Source organism: Biomphalaria glabrata, chromosome 18 (assembly GCF_947242115.1).
Source record: "Biomphalaria glabrata chromosome 18, xgBioGlab47.1, whole genome shotgun sequence".
Classification (NCBI taxonomy): domain Eukaryota; kingdom Metazoa; phylum Mollusca; class Gastropoda; family Planorbidae; genus Biomphalaria; species Biomphalaria glabrata.
In genome coordinates, this window is record NC_074728.1 from 22,789,763 (window position 1) to 22,813,742 (window position 23,980).

General features: G+C 36.4%; 1 protein-coding gene across 3 annotated transcripts; it reads left to right on the top strand.

The window, feature by feature from the left end:
* The first annotated feature begins 6,366 nt into the window (after window positions 1-6,366).
* On the top strand, window positions 6,367-13,656 carry LOC106065472 (serine protease inhibitor Kazal-type 1-like). Of its 3 annotated transcripts, none has more exons than XM_013224305.2 (3): window positions 6,367-6,502; window positions 8,845-8,926; window positions 13,376-13,656. In XM_013224305.2, the coding sequence occupies exons 2-3, from the start codon at window positions 8,863-8,865 to the stop codon at window positions 13,621-13,623; spliced, it is 312 nt and encodes a 103-aa protein (XP_013079759.2). In that variant the 5' UTR covers window positions 6,367-6,502; window positions 8,845-8,862; the 3' UTR covers window positions 13,624-13,656. The 3 variants fall into 3 exon arrangements, with proteins under 3 accessions (XP_013079759.2, XP_013079760.2, XP_013079761.2); XM_013224306.2 differs by having other exon boundaries at window positions 6,368-6,494; XM_013224307.2 differs by lacking the exon at window positions 6,367-6,502 and adding an exon at window positions 6,553-6,696.
* The last annotated feature ends 10,324 nt before the right edge of the window (window positions 13,657-23,980 follow it).

The following is a 23,980-nucleotide window of genomic DNA, read 5'->3' on the forward strand; positions in this document are numbered from 1 at the left end:
AGCCCTTTTTTTTTTACCCCTTTAGAACGGCTAAAATAAAAATAAAATTTAGTGTCAATTTGTAAAGTAAAAAAAATAAGTAAATTTTTCTTTTTCAGACCATGCGATCTATAGGGCAGATGATGTTAAGGTCATCTGTTTCTTTAACCAACGGTTGTCGAGCATGGTGTCATGTGGCCAGCACAACGACCTACCGCATTTAATTTCCCCAACTTAAGTCAGATACCCAATAGAGTTGGGTGGACTCAGAGACTCCCGAAAAATACGGGAATTCAAAATCCTAGCCTTCACCAGGATTCGAACCAGGGATGACAGGATCGGAAGCCAGGCGCTAAACCACTCAGCCACCGTAAATTTCAATGAAGTAATCATTGTAAATTGTTGTAAGAGTTGAGACTAGCTCTCTTGAAACTTTAGAGTTTAAACTCATTAAATGCTTCCCTCTACCTGCCTGTCAAAACAATTTTCCTATCTGAAGGGATCCTAGCACATATCTTCCATCTCCGCAAGTGCAATGAACTCGGTGTTTGTTTATTTTTTTCTTTTAATGTACCAAATCCATTTAAGCGATCTAAATTAAAAAACAAAGTCATCAGAATCGTGACTTAAAATGTTTACAAGTGTTTAAGTAGAGACCTATGAATGTCCTAAATGCTTCGTCCAAACCTACGTGGTTAATACGTTGAATGTTTTCCCATTATGTGTATGCATTTTTTAACGTGAACATTAAAACACAGTTCTAGGTTTTTTCAGTTTTTTCTTTAAGGTTTGGTGTTCGGATCCAGTGTTCTCCTTCAATGAGACACATGTCTGACTTTATGTGCCATTTTTCTACACTATTTCTTTTTGTTTATTTTCTCTTACTTTTTAACTGTCTGTCTCTCTGTCTGTCTCTTATTTTTCTCTGACGATCTGTATCTCTTTGTATATATTTATCTCAGTCTCTCTCTCCGTCTCTTTCTCTATCTGACTTTCTCTCTCAAAATCTGTCTGTGTGTTTCTCTTTATCTCTCAGCCTCCTTCCCTCTGTCTCTCTCTCCATCTCTCTTTCAACTTTTTTTTCTCTCTATCCCGCCATCCCCCCTCTCTCTCTCTCTCTCTTTGTCTGTGTGTTTCTCCGTCTGTCTGCCTCTTCTTCAGTATTTCTCTCCCTCTCTCTCTCTCTCTCTCTCGTACGTATTTATGTCTCTCTCTTCTCCCTGCCTGTCGTTGTCTCTCTCTCTGTATGTGTTTCTCCGTCTGTCTGCATCTTCTTCAGTCTCTCTCTCTCTCTCACCCTCTCTGTATGTGTGTTTCTCCGTCTGTCTGCATCTTCTTCAGTCTCTCTCTCTCTCTCTGTATGTGTGTTTCTCCGTCTGTCTGCATCTTCTTCAGTCTTTCTCTCTCTCACTCTCTCTCTCTTGTACGTTTTTGTGTGTGTCTCTCATCTCCCTGCCTGTCGTTGTCTATCTCTGTTTTTTTTCTTTCTCTCTCTGCCCTCTCCTTCTCTCTCTGCCCTCTCCTTCTCTCTCTCTGCCCTCTCCTTCTCTCTCTCTGCCTCACCCTTGCATCGCTTAATGTAATTCTACTTTAACCTAAATCCTTTTTCTCCCTTTCTATGTATGTTTTCGTACACCCTGATAATTAGTACAGTCAGATAGATCGCGTGGCTATAATCGATAGTCTTAATTAAAATGGTGTGTAACTGTACGCAAAGAAGTTTGCAATATGTGCAGTAACTAACTTACTTACGTAGACATGAAATGGAACTAAAGCAAACATCCTAAACAAATACTTTGCATCAGCATTCTCAGCCCCAGGAGACAAAGACATATTACTTAATTTGAACCAAGTAGACAACATAGGAGATATAGAAGTACAAGAAAAGGGAATCCAAAAACTATTAGCTAACATCAAATCTAATAAAGCATCTGGACCTGATGGTATTCCAGCTAGATTACTCAAAGAACTAATCAATGAGCTAGCACCAGTGTTCAAAATACTTTTTCAGGCATCTCTTAACCAGGGCAGAGTACCAAGGGACTGGAAAGAAGTTAATGTCACCCCTCTATTTAAAAAAAGAAGAAAAATCAGACCCAGGAAACTACAGACCAGTATCACTTACCAGCATCACATGTAAAATCATAGAACACATAATATGTAGCAACATCATAAACCACTTAGACAAACATAATGTCCTTACTCCATACCAACATGGCTTTAGGAAATATAGATCATGTGAAACACAACTAATAGCCTTTTATCGTTAGAACCCTGGTGACATACATTTTTTTTTAGTATTTAAAGTCTAGCAATTTAGAAGAAAAAAAAAACATTAATACATTAGCTTAATTTCACCCTGGCAGTTCCATCGTCCGGCTGAGATAGGAAAAGTTTTGACGTGGAGCAAAAAGCCCTAAACTGTAAAACCTCACTCGCTACAGAAACGGCAAACTTTGAAGATAGACCAAAGCAGCTTGGCATTTAAAATATTTCTAGTGAACTAATTAAATAGAATATCATTAGATACTCTGCAAATGATGTGATGCTCATTTGTCGCTAATCTAGCTATCTCTATACTGTCCATACCGGCGTTCGTAAGGACATCGCTGTTTGTAGTGCGGTCTTGCCACCGTATGTCCATGATATATGCTTGCACTGGATGTGGCAAAATATGTAGGTCACAGCTGGGACTGTGCAGCCACGGGAAATACTGCATTCCACACTAATCTTCGGACTCGAAGACTAGCCTTATTATCTATCTATCTATCTATCTATCTATCTATCTATCTATCTATCTATCTATCTATCTATCTATCTATCTATCCATCTATCCATCTATCTATCTATCATAACCTGAGGGCAATTTAGACCGATAGCTTGTTGCACATCGTACAGACCTTTGTCGGAGAAATCGTTGGATAATATGGCAGATCCACAACAGTACTCTCCTCTGACAGGCAACGAAGGTTCTCTTAGTAGAGCTTAGAGCTTCGAATGTGTTTTTGAGGTCAGTTATTATTATTTTGAATCAATGCTCATTATCTGACACTGCCAGGGTCGAGCTTCGTTAAAGGTAAACAAAATTTGTTACTATTGATATTATTATTTTTATCATTATTATTATTACTAAGCACCGATCCAAAAAACGTAATTAATGAGCTTCTTGTGTAATCATTGAAAATAATTGAAAATAATTGAAAATATTTGAAAATAATTGAAAAAGAAAAAGAAGAATACCATGAAAAAAAAAAAAGACTTACAATTTGTATTAATGGGGCAAGGAAGAGAAGGGGTTGCCACCTACCCTAGCTACGCCACTGCAGTAGCCTGTTCTGTATAATGAGACCTTTAACGTATTGTTTCGCGAAATCCTGCCAACTCTCATTCGTTCTGTTTTAACATAAATCGCCTCTTTTTTTGCGTTAGTGGTTTGTTTCCCCAATTAAGACTCCGTATAATAAAAATGTTCATGTTTCAACCAGGACGTATTTAACAATTAAATAATGTACGATATGTTCGGATGTACACATCTTTAATTATATAGACTCAAGCTTCCTTAAAGAAAATACAAACACCAAACAGTTACAGAAAAGTCCTGTGAATGGAATCATTGTTTGTTTTAGTTTGTTAAATGTCGTTACCAGGATACGTATTATGCAGAAAAGTAAAATTAAAAAAAAAAAAAATCCTTTTAAAATAAATAACACAAAAAATAAAACTTATCCAAAGGAGAAGAACCATACCTTTAAAACTATGTTTACCAATAATTTAAATATTATCTCCCCTATTCGATATCGCACAATATAAAAAAAAATTACCAATAATAAATTGAATAATAGAGTACTTTTGTAAGGGAAAGGATTAACTTGATCGGAGAATGCGTAAGGGAGAAATAGCGTTAACAATAATTTAATGGGACTAAACCCAACAAATGTAGCCATTTATGTGAATACTGTAGTATTAGTTTCCCTTGTTGGTTTTAAACAAAATAATAAATTACCAGTAATTAAATGTCTAATTGGTTACTTTGTTTTATTAACTCATGTCTTGTCTATGTCAATAAATAATTGTGTGAAGTTTCAGCTTGATCTGAGAATGGGTGTGTGAGAAATAACGTGTACACTCTTTTACCAGACAGACAGACAGACGGAGTTGTTCTAATTTCAAGTCATGGGACATTCCATTCATGAACTACATTGTTTGTCGGCATCATTTATAACTCAGTCGCTACGTCTGTTGGTTAAAAACAACAACAACAAAAAAAACACAGAATCTGGGTATGTTTTGTGTAAATAACCCAAACTCTGAGTAAAGCTCTTATGTTTAAAGTCAATTTTAAAAATAAATTCCTACTTTTGTGTGTATGTAGCGCAGGGCACGATGGAATCCTAATTTTATTATCGTAATTTTGTAACATTTCCTTCAGCCACACCTTCACCTAGCCTGTTGGACTATTTGGGGCACCACACAAGATCCGTTCAACGTCCTTCTCCATTTCCTCTCTGTCTTTTGCCTTGGAAAGATTCTCCTTCCTCCTTTTAGAGAAAAACAGTTCCGCCGGACTCAATATCTGAGCCACATGTGAAGGCCAGGAGTTGGACTGGTTGTCAGAGGCTATTTGAGACGCATGCCATTAGGAAGCATTTTATAGGTAGTGGAGTGCTTACATCCATTACCACTTCCGGAATAGACAACCTAATGTAATAATATTGATCTACATCTCTGAAAAACATTTCCATGAAAAAAAAATGTTTTAAATGTTGCGTTTTTATCCTCCCTGTTTTTACAAAAAATATAAAGCCATTATATCAACACAATCTGTCTGTGTGTCTGTCTGTCTGGTACAAATTTGGAACTCGTTATTTCTTCCACTTCCCAATCTCGGAGCAAGTTGAAATTTTTCAAAATTTTCATTTTTCCTAAAAAAAAAAAAAAAAAAAAAAAAAGAAACTAAAAAAAAAAAATACAACTAAACAATTAGTTAATTAAATAGTGGTAATAAATTTATTATGTTTGATATTCAAAAAAGTTTCTTTCAAGTTTTTTTTTTTTTTTTGGCTTGTACAATCAAAACAAAACAAAACAAAAAAACCTGAAAATTCATGGACAATGTTTTTTAAACAATTTTTAATGCAATTGTTATAAAATTAAGAAATTTTGAATGGTAAGTGGAAATTTTTTTTTCTTAAATTACTTTTTTTAATTTTAAATTTATAAAAAAAATAAATTTAGCAATTAAAGTTATTTGCAATTAAAACATGACCAAAAAAAACAAAAAAAACCCACAGATATAGGGGAAAATACCAAGCATTTTGAACGTAATGCAATTATTAATAGCTGTGCACACATCATTCATGACCTTGGACAAATAGAGGTTAAGTGTAGCCTACATATTTACAAAAGAACTCTGAGAATTACAGAACAAATAAATGAAGTTCCCTTTTCAGACCTTGTGGTCTATAGGGCAGATGATGTAAAGGTCATCTGATTCTGTGGCCTACGGTTATAGAGGGTGTCATGTGACCAGCACAACGACCAACAGCCTTTACTTTTCCCTAACTAATGTCAGGTACCCATTAGAGCTGGGTAGACTCAGAGGCGCCCAAAGATCCCGAAATTAAAAATCCCAGTCTTCACCAGGATTCAAACCCCTAGGACCCCCCAAATCAGAGGCCAAGAGCTTTACCACTCATCCACAAATGAATAGTAGATAATGTAGATCAATTTGAGAGTCTGAGCGAGTGTCTGTCTAACAAACAAACAGAATCAACCAAACAAAGAAAAACAAATTAACAAAGAAAACTAAAACAAAAGAACAAATTTTTGTTTACAATGACAACCATTACTATTAATTAGATAATTATACCAACATTTGTTAAACAGCATGCATCGGAAGCAGCTCAAACGCAATAGGTGCCAATGGGTTAATTAAAGTTAGGTCAATTCAATCACAAGATAGGCCTACACCAAATATGTTAACCCTTTAAGTTCTGCAACTTTAAAAGCCTGTGAAAAGAGCCATGACTGATAGTGCTATGTTTAATTTAAATTACTAGGTCTCTTCCAAGCGCAGGACTACATTGGAGCAATGGACTTCATTCACTAATCGTAAATAAACAACATTCAGCTACGTGATAATATTGATAAAACATCGAAAAGAAAAAACGTATCACGTGACAGCCTGTGTGTTTTACGTAATTTGTATAGAAGAGATAGAGAATCACGTGGCTAAATGTTGTTTGTTTACGATTGGTGAAGGAGGCCCATTGGTTAATTCGGCCTAAGGCCGGCCCTGCTGATCTTAGATACTTACTGCAATTTCCTAGATCTATAAGTAATAACTCTTTACCACAATAAGTAGGTAAAAGGAACGGGAAAACAAAATTAATAGAACAGGAAAACTTCTTCCAAAAACATTAATAATTACCTTTTTTATCACACACATTTGCTATTATAAATAACACTGTGAATTCATTGTTTTATTTCGTTATTGTATTGTGCTTCACAGTGAGGTTGTGTGGTAACATCTTATTTACCTATCTATCTATAGTATTCTATTCTTAGGACGAGAAGAAGTAATAAAGGAAAGATCACTCTTTTGTTTCTGCGGATAGAGTTATCCCACGAACTTTACGAGCCTTACGTGTAGCGAGATCATACAGTAGCAAGAATTAACACATGTTTCAATCTATCTACGAAAATTGTTGAACTAAAGTAATTTTTCATTAGTTTGAGGCGCGAGAAGCTTCTTTCACCAGATTCCAAAATTATTGCGCGTAGGATTGGCATATTCCTTATTGAATGACACCCCAAAATGACAATTTTGTGTATATATTTCAGGAGATTCGTATGAGTTTTCTAAAGATTTTTTATAATTTCCGTTTATTTCCAGGACTTTTTTTATATTTTGCAATTTCATGAGATTTTCAGGAGCTTCTGGTAAATTGACAAGAGGCCGCGGGAAATCTGTTTTAAGTTATAAACTGGTTTAATTTAATAATTTATACACCTAGAATTAGCGCGGGTCCTATGAAAGTGCGGGGCCCACTTCGGTCGCATAAGTGCGGAGCCCACTGCGGTCACCTAAGGCCGGCCCTGCAAAATAGAGGCGTATGCTACACTGCCGGTTGACCAGTTTACTAAAATTATTTTCATGACATATACTGCAATTTTAACGTAGGCCTAATGAAATTAAAGTTTAGTTTTCTGATAGATGCCTTGTATTTCGAAATGTTTAGTAATTTAAATTACTGATAGATTCAAAAGATTTAACACTGAAGGGTGTTTTGTAGTATTCGTTAGACTGATATTTATCAAAGTATGATAACTATAAGGTTACGGAGGAGTGCTGTATTTCATGCGGATACATAACCCCCCAACAGCCGCCTATTATATTTTGCGACATTTTGCAGATATTGTTCGTCTGTGGTCAATTGAGAATTTCTTTTCGCAGCCCAGGTCTGTCCTCGGCAGTGGATTTTCATTTGGTCTGAACTGTGTATCTCGCGGCCTTTGTAAGTGATCTCCATCTGTCTCGTTCGAAGCCGCTTGCATCCAGGTGCTCTCTTCTTGGTCAGATGAAGTAAGTTGGTGCCTAAGCTGGTCATCAAACCGTTGTATAACTTATAACAGATTTCCCGCGGCCTCTTGTCAAGCATGACACCATTTACGCACCCGCCACTCAAGGGGCCATCTTTTATTGCGATCACCCTTAAGGCTGACGTGGCACAGAAAAGGAATATGGGGGAGCTCCCCCGGTGTGCTCGACCTTTGACCTCACTTTGAAACTGAGCGTCGTGGGATACGAGCAATCGGTGAAAGGGATGTACACACATATACATCTGCTTGACACCTGCTTGAACCATTTCCTGGCAGAGGCTTGTTCAGACAGACCAGCTTTCAAAGGTCTAGAGCACCAAGAGTCTTAATTAACTTAACTCTTTGTACATTTACGAAGAAGACTACAAAGTGGTTCGTGTCGGAATCAATTAACTCTTTCTCTCCGTAACTATTTACCACATTCTGGTGGAATCAATGTTGGGTATCGTCAGTTAGGAGAGAAAGAGTTAAGTAAGATCTCCTTTCTGAATTAAATTATGATTGATTTTCCTGTCAGAGAGTTCAGAAATCCAGTTATTAATAAGTACCTCGATTCCTCGTTCGGTTGATGGATACGTTTGAGAAACATGAGAGATGATATCTTCAAGAGTTGCTTTTGGAAACATTGATGCGAAGACTATAAGAAATTGTGTGAAAATTATTTTTTTAGCCCCCGTCATTCATTAACTTTTAAAGCGCGTATGGTAGTTTAGCCTCTAAACATCAGAATTGTGTATGCACTCATTGTAAAACAGTTCAGCACTTTAAGGGTTAAAAATCTCGCGTGTTTACGAAGAGATGTTTAAGTCTAGTGTAGCAGCGGTGTAACTTAAGCCAAAAGATTTCATTCATACAAAACTCATTATGGCCTATAAGAATGAAAAGCCAAAATTAATTTTACAATAATGAAACATTTTTAAATTAATATAACGGTCGATGTTGAGTTTTCTTGGTTTGGCCAATAAGCTTATTTTTTCTTTTAAATACATAAACCTTGACATTTTCATGAAAATTGTATGTTTTTAGTTCATTGCGATATTACAATTTTTTTTCAAACAAAAAGAAATATGGCTTAAATATTTCTTACCCATGTGCCGGGGACAACTCTGAGTTTGTGTAATAACACAAACTCTTTATGTAAGGTTGTTATTGTTAGATTGGAAATCTTTCAGAGCACGTATGTATTTAGTTTCTGAAATTTATTCATTGATATATCACCTTTTGTTATTATACTATTCTTATTATATTATACTATTTTTGTAGATTTACATAAGAAGTACAATGGCAATGTCTGTGTTGGTCTATACACTATCTGCCGTAGTAATTCTGAGCCTATGTTTAAATGGTAAGTGATCAGTTATCTTATCTTATATAATACAGACGTTACTTCAAAAAATAGAAGATGATTACGTCCTACGCGTCATGCATTTAGTCATGCATATTAACCAATGACTTAAATTCTGCCAAGTCACTGGTTTTCCTGGCTAGCTCAGGCAACCCATTCCATGCTCTAATAGCACTAGGGAAGAAGGAGTATTTGTACAAATTTGTCCTAGCATATGGGACGAGGAATGTGCCTTTATCTTTGTGTCTTTCAGAGTATTTTTATTAAATTTTGTTTTTGTATTTGAAGATTATGGTTCGGTGTTTTATGTATGATTGCTACTTTACTTTTGAGCCTTCTGTCCTGAAGGCTTTCTAAATTTAGTGATCTTACTAAAGGTGTTACTATTGTATTGGACTCATAGCTGAATACTGATGTCTTTTAAGTGTTATTGTTCCCATTCCCCGTTTCCGCTCTATCCCCTGTCGTCCAGCAAGAGGTTAAGACCATTGGCATAGCTATGGTAGGTGGGGGGTGGGGGGGATTGGGGGAGAATACTCCAGCACTTGGCTTTGACACATAATTTGATCGGTACGGATTCTCTTCCCTTATTACAAAAACACACCACAAGAGGTTCTCGAGTCTACGGATCATTTGCTGTACTGGGACAGGCCTATCTTAACCGACAAAACGGTAGATTTTAATCGACCTGATCTGTTTCTCATCGATATAAAAACAAACGCTACCATTCTCGACATCGCCGTACCACTGTCTCATAATTTAAGAAAAACTGAGAAAAACAAAGAAAATATGGGAACCTGGGCTTGGAGATTAAGCATCTATGGAAATTGTCCAAAATAACAATATACCCCATTGTAATATCAACCGAGGGAATAATAACAACCGACCTCACAGACACATTCAAGGCCCTTAGCATTTCTAGGAACATCCTCGTTGCCTGTCAGAGGGCGGTACTGCTGCAGACTTACCACAACATCAGAAAATTCCTGAGTGGAAACTGTTAAAGGGACTACGATGAATTTTGTTTCTCTTTAGCTAAACTCGACCCTGGCAGCGCCAGAGAATGAATACACGTTCGTTTCTAACATAATAATAATAATAATAATAATAACATAATTCTAACATAATAATAATAAGGCTTGTTTTCGAGTCCGAAGATTAGTGAGGAATGCAGTATTTCCCGTGGCTGCGCAGCCCCAGCTGTGACCTACACATTTCGCCACATCCAGGGCAAGCATTATAATAGAACTATTTTGACCTTCAAGACGGTGGATTTGTCACCCAGGTTTACCGTTTATCAACAAAAAATAAAGAAAAATCCGCAACCACCATTGGCATCGCCATACCTTTAGGCATCGCCATACCTTTAGGCATCGCCATACCCTTACGCATCGCCATACCTTAAGGCATCGCCATACCTTTAGGCATCGCCATACCCTTACGCATCGCCATACCTTTAGGCATCGCCATACCCTTACGCATCGCCATACCTTTAGGCATCGCCATACCTTTAGGCATCGCCATACCTTTAGGCATCGCCATACCATTAGGCATCGCCATACCCTTACGCATCGCCATACCTTTAGGCATCGCCATACCTTTAGGCATCGCCATACCTTTAGGCATCGCCATACCATTAGGCATCGCCATACCCTTACGCATCGCCATACCTTTAGGCATCGCCATACCTTTAGGCATCGCCATACCTTTAGGCATCGCCATACCTTTAGGCATCGCCATACCTTTAGGCATCGCCATACCCTTACGCATCGCCATACCTTTAGGCATCGCCATACCTTTGGGCATCGCCATACCTTTGGGCATCGCCATACCTTTAGGCATCGCCATACCTTTAGGCATCGCCATACCTTTAGGCATCGCCATACCTTTAGGCATCGCCATACCTTTGGGCATCGCCATACCTTTAGGCATCGCCATACCTTTAGGCATCGCCATACCTTTAGGCATCGCCATACCTTTAGGCATCGCCATACCTTTAGGCATCGCCATACCTTTAGGCATCGCCATACCTTTAGGCATCGCCATACCTTTGGGCATCGCCATACCTTTAGGCATCGCCATACCTTTAGGCATCGCCATACCTTTAGGCATCGCCATACCTTTAGGCATCGCCATACCTTTAGGCAATACAAGAAAACGAAAACCGACCCCCCCCACCCCCCCCAAAAAAAAAATAAAAAAAAATAATAATGAAAATCCAAGTTTAGAGATTAAGCGATACTGCAGTAAGTACCTGCCTTGTTCTACAGGAAATATAATAAATTACCACTAATTAATTATCTAATTGGTTACTTTTTAAAACTTGATTTATATGTTGTCATCGACAATGAATACTTGTGCAAAGTTTCAACTTGATCCGAAAATGGGAAGTGATAGAAATAACGTTATCAGGTTCTACGCCAGACAGAATGAGTTGATAAAAGCTTTGTGAAAAGACAGACTACTCGCCATAAGTTTAAGCAGGTCAAATCTGGAGGAAGATGTGGTTTGACTGAGCTCCACAGAGAGCGCGGATCAAACCTTCGGTCCGTGTCCAGTATGGGCCTTCTTAACTAGACTATTGAGAGAACAACGCAATAGAGTTAATAAAGAGTCATCGTGACGGTATATTACAATTCGAACTCTGATGATGCCTTTGAAAGTAAAGGTAATATTGTTTACAATTAAAGGTTGCTGTCTGGTAGGGGAATGTAAATTTTGATTTGATTTCTGTATTTGTTTCGATTCGTTTACCAGGTTATTACAAACTTATTGCGTTTTGAAATCTATTTTTGGTATAATTAATTATTTATCTCTCATCATATCAAATTATCAATTAACCTACAACTTACCGTTAAATATCTAAATAAAATGTTTTTCCTTTCATGATAGCTGCATTATAGCAAATACATTTTGTTGCGTTCAGTTGGCTATACTCCTTAAATGTTGTCTCCCCTGCTTTTGATAAAATAATTAAATAACAAAGCTTTTAATTTCGGGAAGGGGGATGACATTTTTAACATTATACAGCGACTTTTTTAAATATCATTATTACAAAGCTACTATCAACAATGAGTACGCTACTGTATGGCAGTGATTCATGGACCACCTACGCAAAGCAAGAGAGAAAACTGAACTCATTCTATTTGAGATGTCTCCGTAGGATCTTGAAAATCACATGGAAAGAAAAAGTGTGCAATACTGAGATCCTTGCGCGAAAAGTATTCCCAGCATCTTTACAGCCCTCAGACAACGCCGCTTGCGCTGGCTTGGACATGTACGCCGGATGGATGACAATCGCATCCCGAAAGTCATTATCTACGGGCAACTCGCGACTGGCTCAAGAAAAACTGGTCGCCCCCACCTCCGTTACATAGATGTAATAAAACGGGACCTCAAATCAGTGAACATCAATACTGACCATTGGGAAGACATAGCTCTAGACCGCACCAGATGGAGAGAGAGACAGGTGATTAAGAAAGCTATGGACAGTGAAAAAATCATGGGCCTCAGCTCTGGAAGAAAAACGTACAATGCGAAAAAAATGGCTGGCTCCTCTACCACCGAAGCAAAAGCCACCATAACCTGCGATATTTGTGGACGTAAGTGTCTCTCCAAATTAGGGCTCCACAGCCACATGAGGAAGTGTGCTCTGAGATGTACCATAGTCGTTCTACGACTGAAGGAGGCCAACAAATATCATCTTTCAACTCACTCACTCTGTCTGTCTGGTATAAAGGTTGTTATTTCTTCGGCAATCAATCTCGTGTCGAATTGAACATTTTGCACAATTATTTATTTTTTTTTAGTTAATTATTTTGTTTAGTTTCTTAAACAAGGGAGAGAAATTGTACTTCACCGAAGTGATGGTATTAGAATAATAAGTCCCCTTTATTCACTGAAGTGATGGTATTAGCTGAATAAGTCCCCTTTGTAGGTCGCCGCTTTAAAATAAGTTTGAAACAAACAATAGATAACTATAAAATCACCTATTTTCATAATCACCTCACTAGCAGAGTGGTTCGTGTGTCGGCATCAGGAAAAGTGATCCATGTTCAAATTCAGGTTGTTCCCCCCCCCCTTTTTATTTTCTTTAAATTGCTTTAAAAAAGTGATTACTGTAAAATTCCCCAGATATGCTATTCTTTCTTCTCTTCCCCCCCCCCCCCCCCTCTATTTTCCCAAGTGGTCCAGATAAGTTTTAGGATCATAGCGTATTAAGAAAGCTAAAAGCATGAAACAGCTCTTAACAAAACAATTGTTAAAAGTATTTCTATTCGCAAAGATTTAGAGGGTTGTTTTTTTTGTTGGTCAAATATCTAGATCCATTACAAATTAAATTTCATGAATGATCTCAACTACTTGATAGCATTACACAACTAGAAGCTATGTTTTATTGTGTTTTTTTAAAGTATTTTTTATGTTTTTCTTGTTTTTACTTCACTTCAGCCGAGGCCCAGTCCACAACGAGGCCGTGTGACAGAAACTGCCCCTGTACCTTCAACCCAGTGTGTGGCTCTGACAGGATAACCTACTCCAGTGAATGCACCCTGAAGGCGGCCAACTGTGATCGCGCTAACCCCGTCACGGTGGAGTCCACTGGAGTGTGCACCCGAGGCGGCCGTCACAGCCATGGAGGCTGGCGAAGAGGTGGCCGAGGTGGAAACCAGGGTTCAACAGCTGCAGAAGAGAAATAAAGTTTTGCAAGATGTCTATGAGCTGAACACACACACATACACACACAAAACACCTATAAGACAAAATAAAAATCTGTAAAACATCAATAAATGTAAATGCATTGTATTATCTCTATTATGGTGTTCATATTTTTGTTGTTGTTGTTGAGTAATGAAATGTGTCTATGAAAGCACTCAGCTTAAGATTGGTCGTGTGCTATGCGCTTAGAACTATCGTTACGATGGTCCTGAGCTCAAAATCAGCTCGCAGCTCTTCTTCTTCTAAAAAAAATAATTTAAGCTTTTATATAGCGCTACTTTCACGCTTATAACAAGCTCAATGCGCTAAGGTCCCAATCTCATTTGTGGACCAGTATCTGGGAGAAGGTTTTCCGTGCTGCCTTTAGGCGCTCAGTAAACACAACTCGAAGCGAAGCCAAGGCAAGTTCCAGCGTACTCTATGTTCTAGCCAGCTTTTTGCTGCTGAGCTGTAAGCCAAGCCCTGACGTCCTGTCTAGGCTAGGACGTAATACGTTTTAATTCACAGGAATCGTCCTGAATTTCTAAAATAGACACCATGGGAAAATTTGCATGTATCAGACAAAAAAACAACAGCAACAAAACAACTGTACATAAATAGGGCTACTACTACTATGGCATCCTTCAGTCGCGAAGCGACCATGGATCATCTCATGGAAATGGGATGAATGCCTGGACATTATCTGTGGTCGGAACGATGTCGCCCACACATCAGCTGATGTATCCAAAGGAACATCAGTGCCGATACAGTTTGGGGTCAGCGGCCTCTCAGGTTCTGCGAGGGTGTAGCACTGGGTGCTTTAAACTGCCTCAGGGTCGCCAGCTCCTGATTTTTCAGGCAGCCACCCCAAGCCAACGCCGTCCAGCGGAATGTCTTGGCCAGGATATAATAAACTTCAATTTTGAAGGAACAAGTAAAACATAACAAACCAAACTTGAAAAAGAAGCAACATAAAAATTTCTTGAAAATATTTACACTTATCAACATAATATACTCATCTACAAAATATTCGCTGACAGATCTATTACGCTTGTACCCAAACAGTGGCGTAGCAAGGGATTTGGGGGCCTAGATGGCTTGGCCTCTTTAGGAGCCTCTCTGCATTTTGACATTCTACATCATGGCTTGAGATAATGTCATAATATTTATTATTTAATAAAAAAAAATTCGAACATTCATTTAGGGCCCCCCCCCTCAAGTGGGGGCATGGGGGTATTTTCCAATTCCCCCCCCCCCCCCCCCATCGTTGTGCTGGCCACATGACACTCTCGTTAACCTTAGGCTACAGAATCAGATGACCTCTACATCATCTGCCCCATAGACCACAAGGTCTGAAAGGGGAATTTATATATATATATATATATATATATATATATATATATATATATATATATATATATATATACTGTTCACATTAATTTTATTATTATAGATATTATTTATTTTAGTTATTTATGTATTTAGATTAATATGAGTGTCTCTCTCCCTCTCTCTATTCACACACAAATAAATTAAACAAAACAACTAGTAAAAAAAAAAGCTAACTTAGGTAATTATGAGACTGTGATGATATATCAAAACATATCCACTGATAATTTTTCGCAGAGAAGAATGTATATTCTGTCACACTTAATATATGCCAGCAATGTTCTAAAATCAATTAAGTTTCACTATAAAATTTGGGTATACAGTATGAAGTAACACCTTTAGTAAAATCACTAAATTTAGAAAGCCTTCAGGATAGAAGACTTAAAAGTAAAGTAGCAATTATATATAAAACACTGAACCATAATCTTCAAATACAAAAACAAAATTTAATAAAATACTCAGAAAGACACAAAAAATAACTACATATTTCCTATCCCATATGCTAGGACAAATTTGTACAAATACTCCTTCTTCCCTAGTTCTATTAGAGCATGGAATGGGTTGCCTGAGCTAGCCAGGAAAACCAGTGCCTTGGCAGAATTTAAGTTATTGGTTAATATGAATGCACGACGCGTAGGACGTAATTATCTTCTTTTTTTGAAGTAACGTCTGTATTATATAAGATAAGAAGAAAAAATAATGTAAACCAGCATATTTTCTTCATGAAACATTAATTATGCGATTTGATATCACTCCTTTTTATTACACACATTTTGTATTATAAATAAAATGTTTACTCAACTCTTGTTCTACACTCTTCATTTAGAATTTCTTTCTTAAATTATAAGATATTCATATTCTCTGGTTTATAATACATTCCTTAATCATATCATCTGTTTCATAATTTATTCATTCATGCATTCTGGTTCATAATTTATTCCTTCATTCTTCTGGTTCATAATTCATTCCTTCATATTTTTTGGTTCATAATTCATTCTTTCATATCTTCTGGTTCATAATTCATTCTTTCATATCTTCTGGTTCATAATTCATTCTTTCATATCTTCTGGTTCATAATTCATTCCTTCATTCTTCTGGTTCATAATTCATTCTTTCATATCTTCTGGTTCATAATTCATTCCTTCATTCTTCTGGTTCATGATTCATTCCTTCATTCTTCTGGTTCATAATTCCTTCCTTCATCTCTTCTGGTTCAAACATAAAACCATCACTCATAAATAACAGAGAGATGACAAGTTGTTATAACACCTAGTTCATTAGCACATCGCCCTAGATTCAAGCCTGTTCCAAAATAATACACCGAGCACTGTAATTCCTCAAGATCATTCATACCATACAGACAATAAAGATTATTATTATTATTATTATTATTATGATTCTCTTATTTCAATTTTGGGGCATATTGCGAATGTTGAAAGGGAGCTTTTGGTGATCAACGCAAAGTGGCACTATTCAGATAAAATGGTCGTCCATATGCTAGGGCAAAAATGCATAAATGCTTCTTCTTCCCTAGTGCTATTAGAGCATGGAATGGGTTGCCTGAGCCAGCCGTAGCCCAATTTAAGTTAACATGCAAGACAAAATGCATGACGCGTAGGACGTAATCATCTTCTTTTTTGAAGTAACGTCTGTATTATATAAGATAAGATAAGATGATAACAGATACTTTTCTCACACAGTTAAATCTAAAGAAATCGTCGCTCATAAAGATTCATATGTATTTTTTTCGGGAAGAGAGGGACTTTAAATTGTTTACTCATTGTCCCATTTTATGCCAATATGTCTGCTTTTTAATTGCCTTCTAATTCTATGTGGTCTGTAACCCGTTGGAGGAATGTAACTTTTCTGTCTTTGTTGAGATTAACCAAGTGCTATACTCTCAATAAAGACTACTTCAATAAAATACTGTTGTATTTTTTTACATTTGTTACATATATATATTACGCATTTATATAGCTTTTTCACTTAGGGGTCCGTAGCAAGTTTTAAATATATTAAATGGTTGCCATTTCAAAAAAAGGTTTGAGAACCTCTGCAGTAATTATATGTTTCAGGCGCCTTTTGAATTTGTGTTGTTTAAATTTTACTTGCTAGGAACGCCCAAAATAAAGCGGCTGTGTACTCTAGACTTAAACAAGGGAAAGAACTAGTGCCATAACTCAAATCTCTGTAAATGTATGTATGAGATTTAGCTACATCACGATATACAACCGATGACGTTTTGCCTGATGTTTTGACTGCTTCTCAACTGGGCGTGCAATCCGTTATGATTTAATTTGCATACTAATTGCAAAACTAACGTGGGCTTTTATGAAATAATTTTTTTATGAAAACATCTGAGATATGAATAAATAAGATTCACGTTCAAGGTAGCTATAAAAAGGTAGACCGTCTTGAAGTAATAGAGTATTTACCTGAGCGAGTTTAAGGACTGTTCCCTCTGATAGGTAAGAACAAAAAAGATGTTACATTAGCCAAACACTAGATGCCATTTTACTCTATAGATGTGGGGATATGGATCACTAAAATAACATCATTTTCTACAAACCTTATAAGAACTCCCTCTGTACATGTTTTATTTTTAATCTCATTTCCCATTCTCGGATCAAGTTAAAACTTTGCACAATTATTCATTAAACTTGACATGACATGAATAAATAGAAAAAAAAAAACAACAAAAAAATAGGCTAAGTTAAATAAATTTTGGTGATTAATTTTTTTTCGAAATAAAGGAAATAAATTCTACTTAATGATAGATGTGGATGTATGTATGGATTTAATCCCCTGATTACGTTTTTTCTCCCACTTCCTATTTTCGAATTTTGTTAAAAAGTTTGCACAATTATTCATAGTCGATGACAATGCAAGATTCATTCCAAACAAAATGAAACAATAATTAAACAATTAATTTGTTTTATATAACAGAAAGGGAGCTAAACATTGTAACTTTCAGTTACATGGCAGTAAGTAACGGTTCTTTCCCTTACTTATATCAGGTACCCATTACAGCTGGGTAGACTCAGAGACACCTTACATGTTTAAAGTTGAAAGTCCCTGTCTTCACCAACAAACGATAAAACCTTTTTGCAATTATTTAAAATTTTTGTTTGTCATATTTGTTTTTGGCTGTTTGTACGTTTATGCATCCGTCTGTCACGGTTAGAGCTCAGAAACTAAGACCGTATTAAAGTAAAATAAAAAATAAAAAACTCACTAGATTATTATTAAAATTATTATTAGAATTTAAGGCATTGGTTAATATGCATGACTGAATGCATGACGCGTAGGACGTAATCCTCTTCTATTTTAAAGTAACGTCTGTATTATATGAGATAAGATAAGATAAGAAAAAGGCATTTTTCTATGGATTTTTAAGGCCAGGCTTTCGAAAACAATAACTAAACCACAACGATTGTAACTTAATTCTATCACTGGATTTAGCCCCTTGATTTACGGCAATAGTTATGTTGTTCAGGTCATCACCGCCGTAACTAACAATAAATTAAAAAATATACAATGAAAATAAAAAGTAGGAAAATGTACAAATGTACAATATGTGATGTGATAACCACAATATGAATAAAGATAATAGCTGTCAAAATAGGGCTGGGGGGGTATAATAAGTAAACAGGGGGTCTCTAATGATTTAAATCCGTGACTGCTCACAACTGAAGATATATCGAACTAAGGGCAATGCGAACGAACAAAACTGAACCAAAAAGAACTGTCAATTCTAAAGAATTATGGAGCTTGATCTAAAGCAGTGTTTCTCAAACTGTGTTCCTCGGAACCCTAGTGTTCCGCGAGGCTTTAGTAGATGTTCCACGAACTACTGGAGTAATTAACTAGTACGTCACCGCTTTTTAAAAAAATAAGCTAAATACTCAGAATGTACGAACTGTTTCCTTAAGGACAATGTTTGGAAACAGGAAAGAAGAGAATACTAATAATTATAATTGAGAACAGTTTTAATCTTATCTTATATAATACAGACGTTACTTCAAAAAAGAAGATGATTACGTCCTACGCTTCATGCATTTAGTCATGCATATTAACCAATGACTTAAATTCTGCCAAGTCACTGGTTTTCCTGGCTAGCTCAGGCAACCCATTCGATGCTCTAATAGCACTAGGGAAGAAGGAGTGTTTGTACAAATTTGTCCTAGCATATGGGATAGGAAATATGTAGTTATTTTTGTGTCTTTCAGAGTATTTTATTAAATTTTGTTTTTGTATTTGAAGATTATGGTTCAGTGTTTTATGTATGATTGCTACTTTACTTTTGAGCCTTCTGTGCTGAAGGCTTTCTAAATTTAGTGATTTTACTAAAGGTGTTACTCTAGTGAATATTCTTTTGTTATGAATCTCACTGCTCTATTTTGTGTAATAGTGACTGCAATACTAATTTTGCGTTTTTCGTAATCCTTCTTTTTAAACTACTAATACTATATTTGGTCTTCTACATTTCAGAGAATTAAATTCAACATTATGACCAACAGTAAATTAGTCTGGCCAATCTTGGCCGTTGTGATAATAAACTTAATTATCAATGGTAAAATATGTAATTTTTTAGAAAATTATTATTTTAATCGTATCTATCTATCTATATATCTATCTATTTATCTATCTATCTATCTATCTATCTATCTATCTATCTATCTATCTATCTATCTATCTATCTATCTATCTATCTATCTATCTATCTATCTATCTATCTATCTATCTATTAATTTATTATAGCTTTTAAATAGCGCTACTTTCATGCTTATAGCATGCTCAGAGCGCTTTGGTCCAATCTCATTTGTGGACCAGTGGGAGGGAGGGGGTATCTAGGAGTTGGTTTTCCGTGCTGGCTTTAGGCGCTCAGTAAACACAATTCTACCCGAGTCGGGGACCGAACCTCGAGCCCCCATCTATCTATCTATCTATCTATCTATCTATCTATCTATCTATCTATCTATCTATCTATCTATCTATCTATATCTATCTATCTATCTATCTATCGATCTATCTATCTATCTATCTATCTATCTATCTGTCTATCTATCTATCTATCTATCTATCTATCTATCTATCTATCTATCTATCTATCTATTATCTATCTATCTATCTATCTATCTATCTATCTACCTATCTATATATCTATCTATCTATCTGTCTATCTATCTGTCTATCTATCTATCTATCTATTTATCTATCTATCTATCTATCTATATATCTATCTATCTATCTATCTATCTATCTATCTATCTATCTATCTATCTATCTATCTATCTATCTATCGTGCACTATTACAATGAAAAGAATAAATCTTGTTTTCTGTGAAATTAAGTAACAGCACAGTACATGAAATTTATGTGGCTACGAAAACATTGACCTATATATATTGCTACTCAAAACGCAGACGAAATTATTGTTCACCGGGGCTCAAATTTAAAATATCATAATTAAGTATACAAATATTTTGGGAGCAATACTAAAAGAAAACTTGTTTTTTTCATCAACAGCCATCGCCCAGCCAGCTCCGCCAGCTGTACCATGTGATAAGAACTGCCCCTGTACTTTCAGCCCTGTGTGTGGCTCGGATAGGATCACATACTCCAGCGAGTGCACCTTGAAGGCAGCCAACTGTGATAGAGCGGAACAAGTGACAGTGGCGTCTCCTGGTGTCTGTGTGCGACGTAGGGGCCCCGGTCGTTGGGGAGGAAATGGTGGCCCAGGAGGACGTTGGGGCGGTCGTGGGGAAGGTCGAGAAACAACAGTAGCCACGGAGGCTGTTTGAATATTTATAACTTACATTTTGTTTATTAAAGACTTATTTCCTTTTATAAGAGAATTCGTGTTTACTTATTCTATCATTCTGTCCCCCCCTCTCTCTCTCTCTCTCTCTCTCTCGCTGCTTTCTCTTTCACTCTTCTCGTTCTCTCTATCCCTCAATTTTTTTTTCTCTCTTAGATTTTTATAGATTATGTATAATTAGGTTAATGCGTCGCAATGACACTGTCAGGGTTCAATTTATACGCTTGGCTCTTGTTCTTGTGTTTCTTAACTTGGCTCACTAGGGGTTTCACTTTTATGAACAAATATTACTTGATTCTTAAATTCTTCAATTCTTAAATATTACAACTAAGAACAATTATACTTCAATACACATCAACTCCAAATCCAGATCTCCAAGAATATAACAATGGTATTTTAATATCCCGAGGCCCTATGTTCCATGAGGAACTCAAAGGAATGATGATGATGATGATGATTTTAATATCCAATAAAGCTCAAATAATGCACAATAAATATTAATAAACAAACACCAGTCCAGGAAGCAAACGTCCAATCTTCCTGGACCGGGAGCAAGACATTACTGACCTAACACACTCTGTCGGACATTCAAAGAAGACTAAATCATTCAGTTCTCAACACATGCAACACTTCGCATTCATAACAAAGGGATATAACAATCATACCAAACTATCAAACTAACATTCATTCTCGCCATACCTCCCCCTGACAGACACCACTAAATGTTAATATTGTAACATCTTTTTCCCCTCGTATTTTGGATACATATATATTGTTCCCTTCCACAAGCTTATTAGACTTATCTTATATAATACAGACGTTACTTCAAAAAAAGAAGATGATTACGACCTATGTAGGTATTTGGTCTGACTGCAGAGGATTTATAACGCAATCATATATAGCTCCTCCTTCGTGGTCGAAGATGAGCACATTTCTCATATACTATGAACTCGAAGTTGACTGTAAAGTCCAATCCTCGCTTTAAAAGTCCGGCCGCAACGTCAGATGGGTGGGTTTGGGTTTGAGTTTGAGTTTTTAGTTTTTTTGGCACATCGGCGCACTTTAGGCCATGTCGTGCCCGTGGGTAGGTTTGGTCATTAGCAGATATACCTACTTCTTCTCTCTCAGCTTTTTGTTGGTTCGGCGCTCTTTCACCCTGGCTACTCTTCTTGCTTCGAATCTTGAGACTCCGAGACCCACAGCTTTACGCCACGAGGAGCGATCGAGAGCTACTGCCTCCCAGCTGTGAATGTCAATATCACACTCTTCGAAGAAGGAAATTATATTTTGTTGACAGTCAAAGTGCAAGTGAATTTACGACCTCTAAAGAAATACACTCATTTTATGGATTAAATAAACGAAGTATGAACATAAGTTAACATTTTTAATGTATTAACACTCGTAAATTATTAAAAGAGGTAATATACAGTACTTTGCCAACTGCCACATTATTGAAAGTTCAAAATGCCTTAAAACAATATTATATTTTTTTTGTAAACGTGTCATCTGTAAATAGAAAAAAAATGTGTCCATTAATTTCTGTTAGGCTTATATTTACAATAAACGGATTGACCGGATTGACATCTAGCCCGAAAAAGCACAAGATGCCAATTTGCATTCCCATGTATACAGATGACAGAGATGGAGGTTTTCATCATGGCTTTACTTCCTCGTCGATTTGAAGGTACTTACATGCTGTTCGCCACACACTAACTAGACTGGATTCTACTTTCACTAAGACACTGCCAATTATTAAGACTAGACTCTTTCTTTAAATAACACATTGGATCCTACAATGAGTATATACTGAAATATGGCAGAATACGATCTCAAAGTAGGTATATGTGTAATGTGTTTTTTCAGGTATTCTAGCGCAATTTTAGTTCTATAAAAATATAGATCGCTATTGCTTTTTATACTTTGAAAAATTATAACGGTCAAACTAGAGTTTTCCCAATGTGGACAACGAGCTAGTAATTCTTTTCTCAACAATATACATCAACTGTCAAATATATAGGAAAATCGTCAGAGCTGTTTTCGAGATCCGTGTCCATGATGGAGTGACTTGAATAGAGGTATTGTAAAAATCTTAAGTCCGCTTCTAACAGGAAGTGACAATTATTTAAAGGGGGAAAAACATAAAACTACACCGCTTTCTTTCCTTTCCTTTTATTTTTTTTTTTTTTTGGAAACCACAAAGCCTTGACACCGTTTGTCCACAAAGACCTTGACTCGTACAAAAGATTTGTTGTATCTGATGTGACACTGACGTTGGTGAAAGTTCCTGGTAAGTCCTGTTTACAGGGTGCGCATTGTATTTTCGAAACATTAGGAAAACAAGAAAAACATTAAATTAGGTCGGCTTCTCGTTCAACGCAGATCTGGATTTTTTTTCTACTAGATCTAGAATAAAACAAATGACGTTTGGGTCACGAGGCCTTCATCAGCTACAAAACAACAACAAATAAATGCAAACAAGAAATGACGGAGAGCCTAGATAGAGAGGCACCCAAAATTGGCCTCGGCTTATACTTGGATAAGACTAAAATTATGCGAGTGGGATATAAGGCAAATGGTGCCACCGTCAGACTTGGCGAGTCAAAGCTTGAAGAGTTGGACAAGTTCGCATACATTGGCAGCATCATAACAAACGTTGATTTGACGCCCATTTAACTAAATTGATTTTGGATTTATAATCTTTAATTTGTTTTCTATAAAAAAGAGAATACCTTTCCCTATAATTTGATACCAAGTATAACATTTCCTGATATAAAAAAAAAAACAAACGTTATTGAAGTTTAATCATAACAGGAGAGTGAAATACAAATGAGCAATTCTATCGGAACGAGGAAAAATAATTACGGAGAGAAAGAGTTAAAAATACTTTTAAAAAAGACAATACCTCCATTATGCAACTTAAGAGAGATTGTTTTTCTCTTAAAAATGAATGACTAAAAAATATGGAATCTTTTATAACCCCACTCACTTCTCTTTCTCCCAGAGAAAGAATCCTGGTTAAGCAAATGTATAGCTCTGTCTATGGTATAGATCTAGTACACTTTCTAATATATTCCAATTTATTTTAAATTAGGTCGACTTCTCGTTTAACGCAGACCTAGATTTTTTCTACTAGATCTAGAATAAAACAAA

Excerpts from the sequence above, each read along its gene's own strand:
- LOC106065472 (XM_013224305.2), top strand. The coding sequence starts at position 8,863 with ATGGCAATGTCTGTGTTGGTCTATACACTATCTGCCGTAGTAATTCTG. Across the intron at positions 8,927-13,375 it reads TCTGAGCCTATGTTTAAATG|CCGAGGCCCAGTCCACAACG; the intron begins GTAAGTGATCAG and ends ACTTCACTTCAG.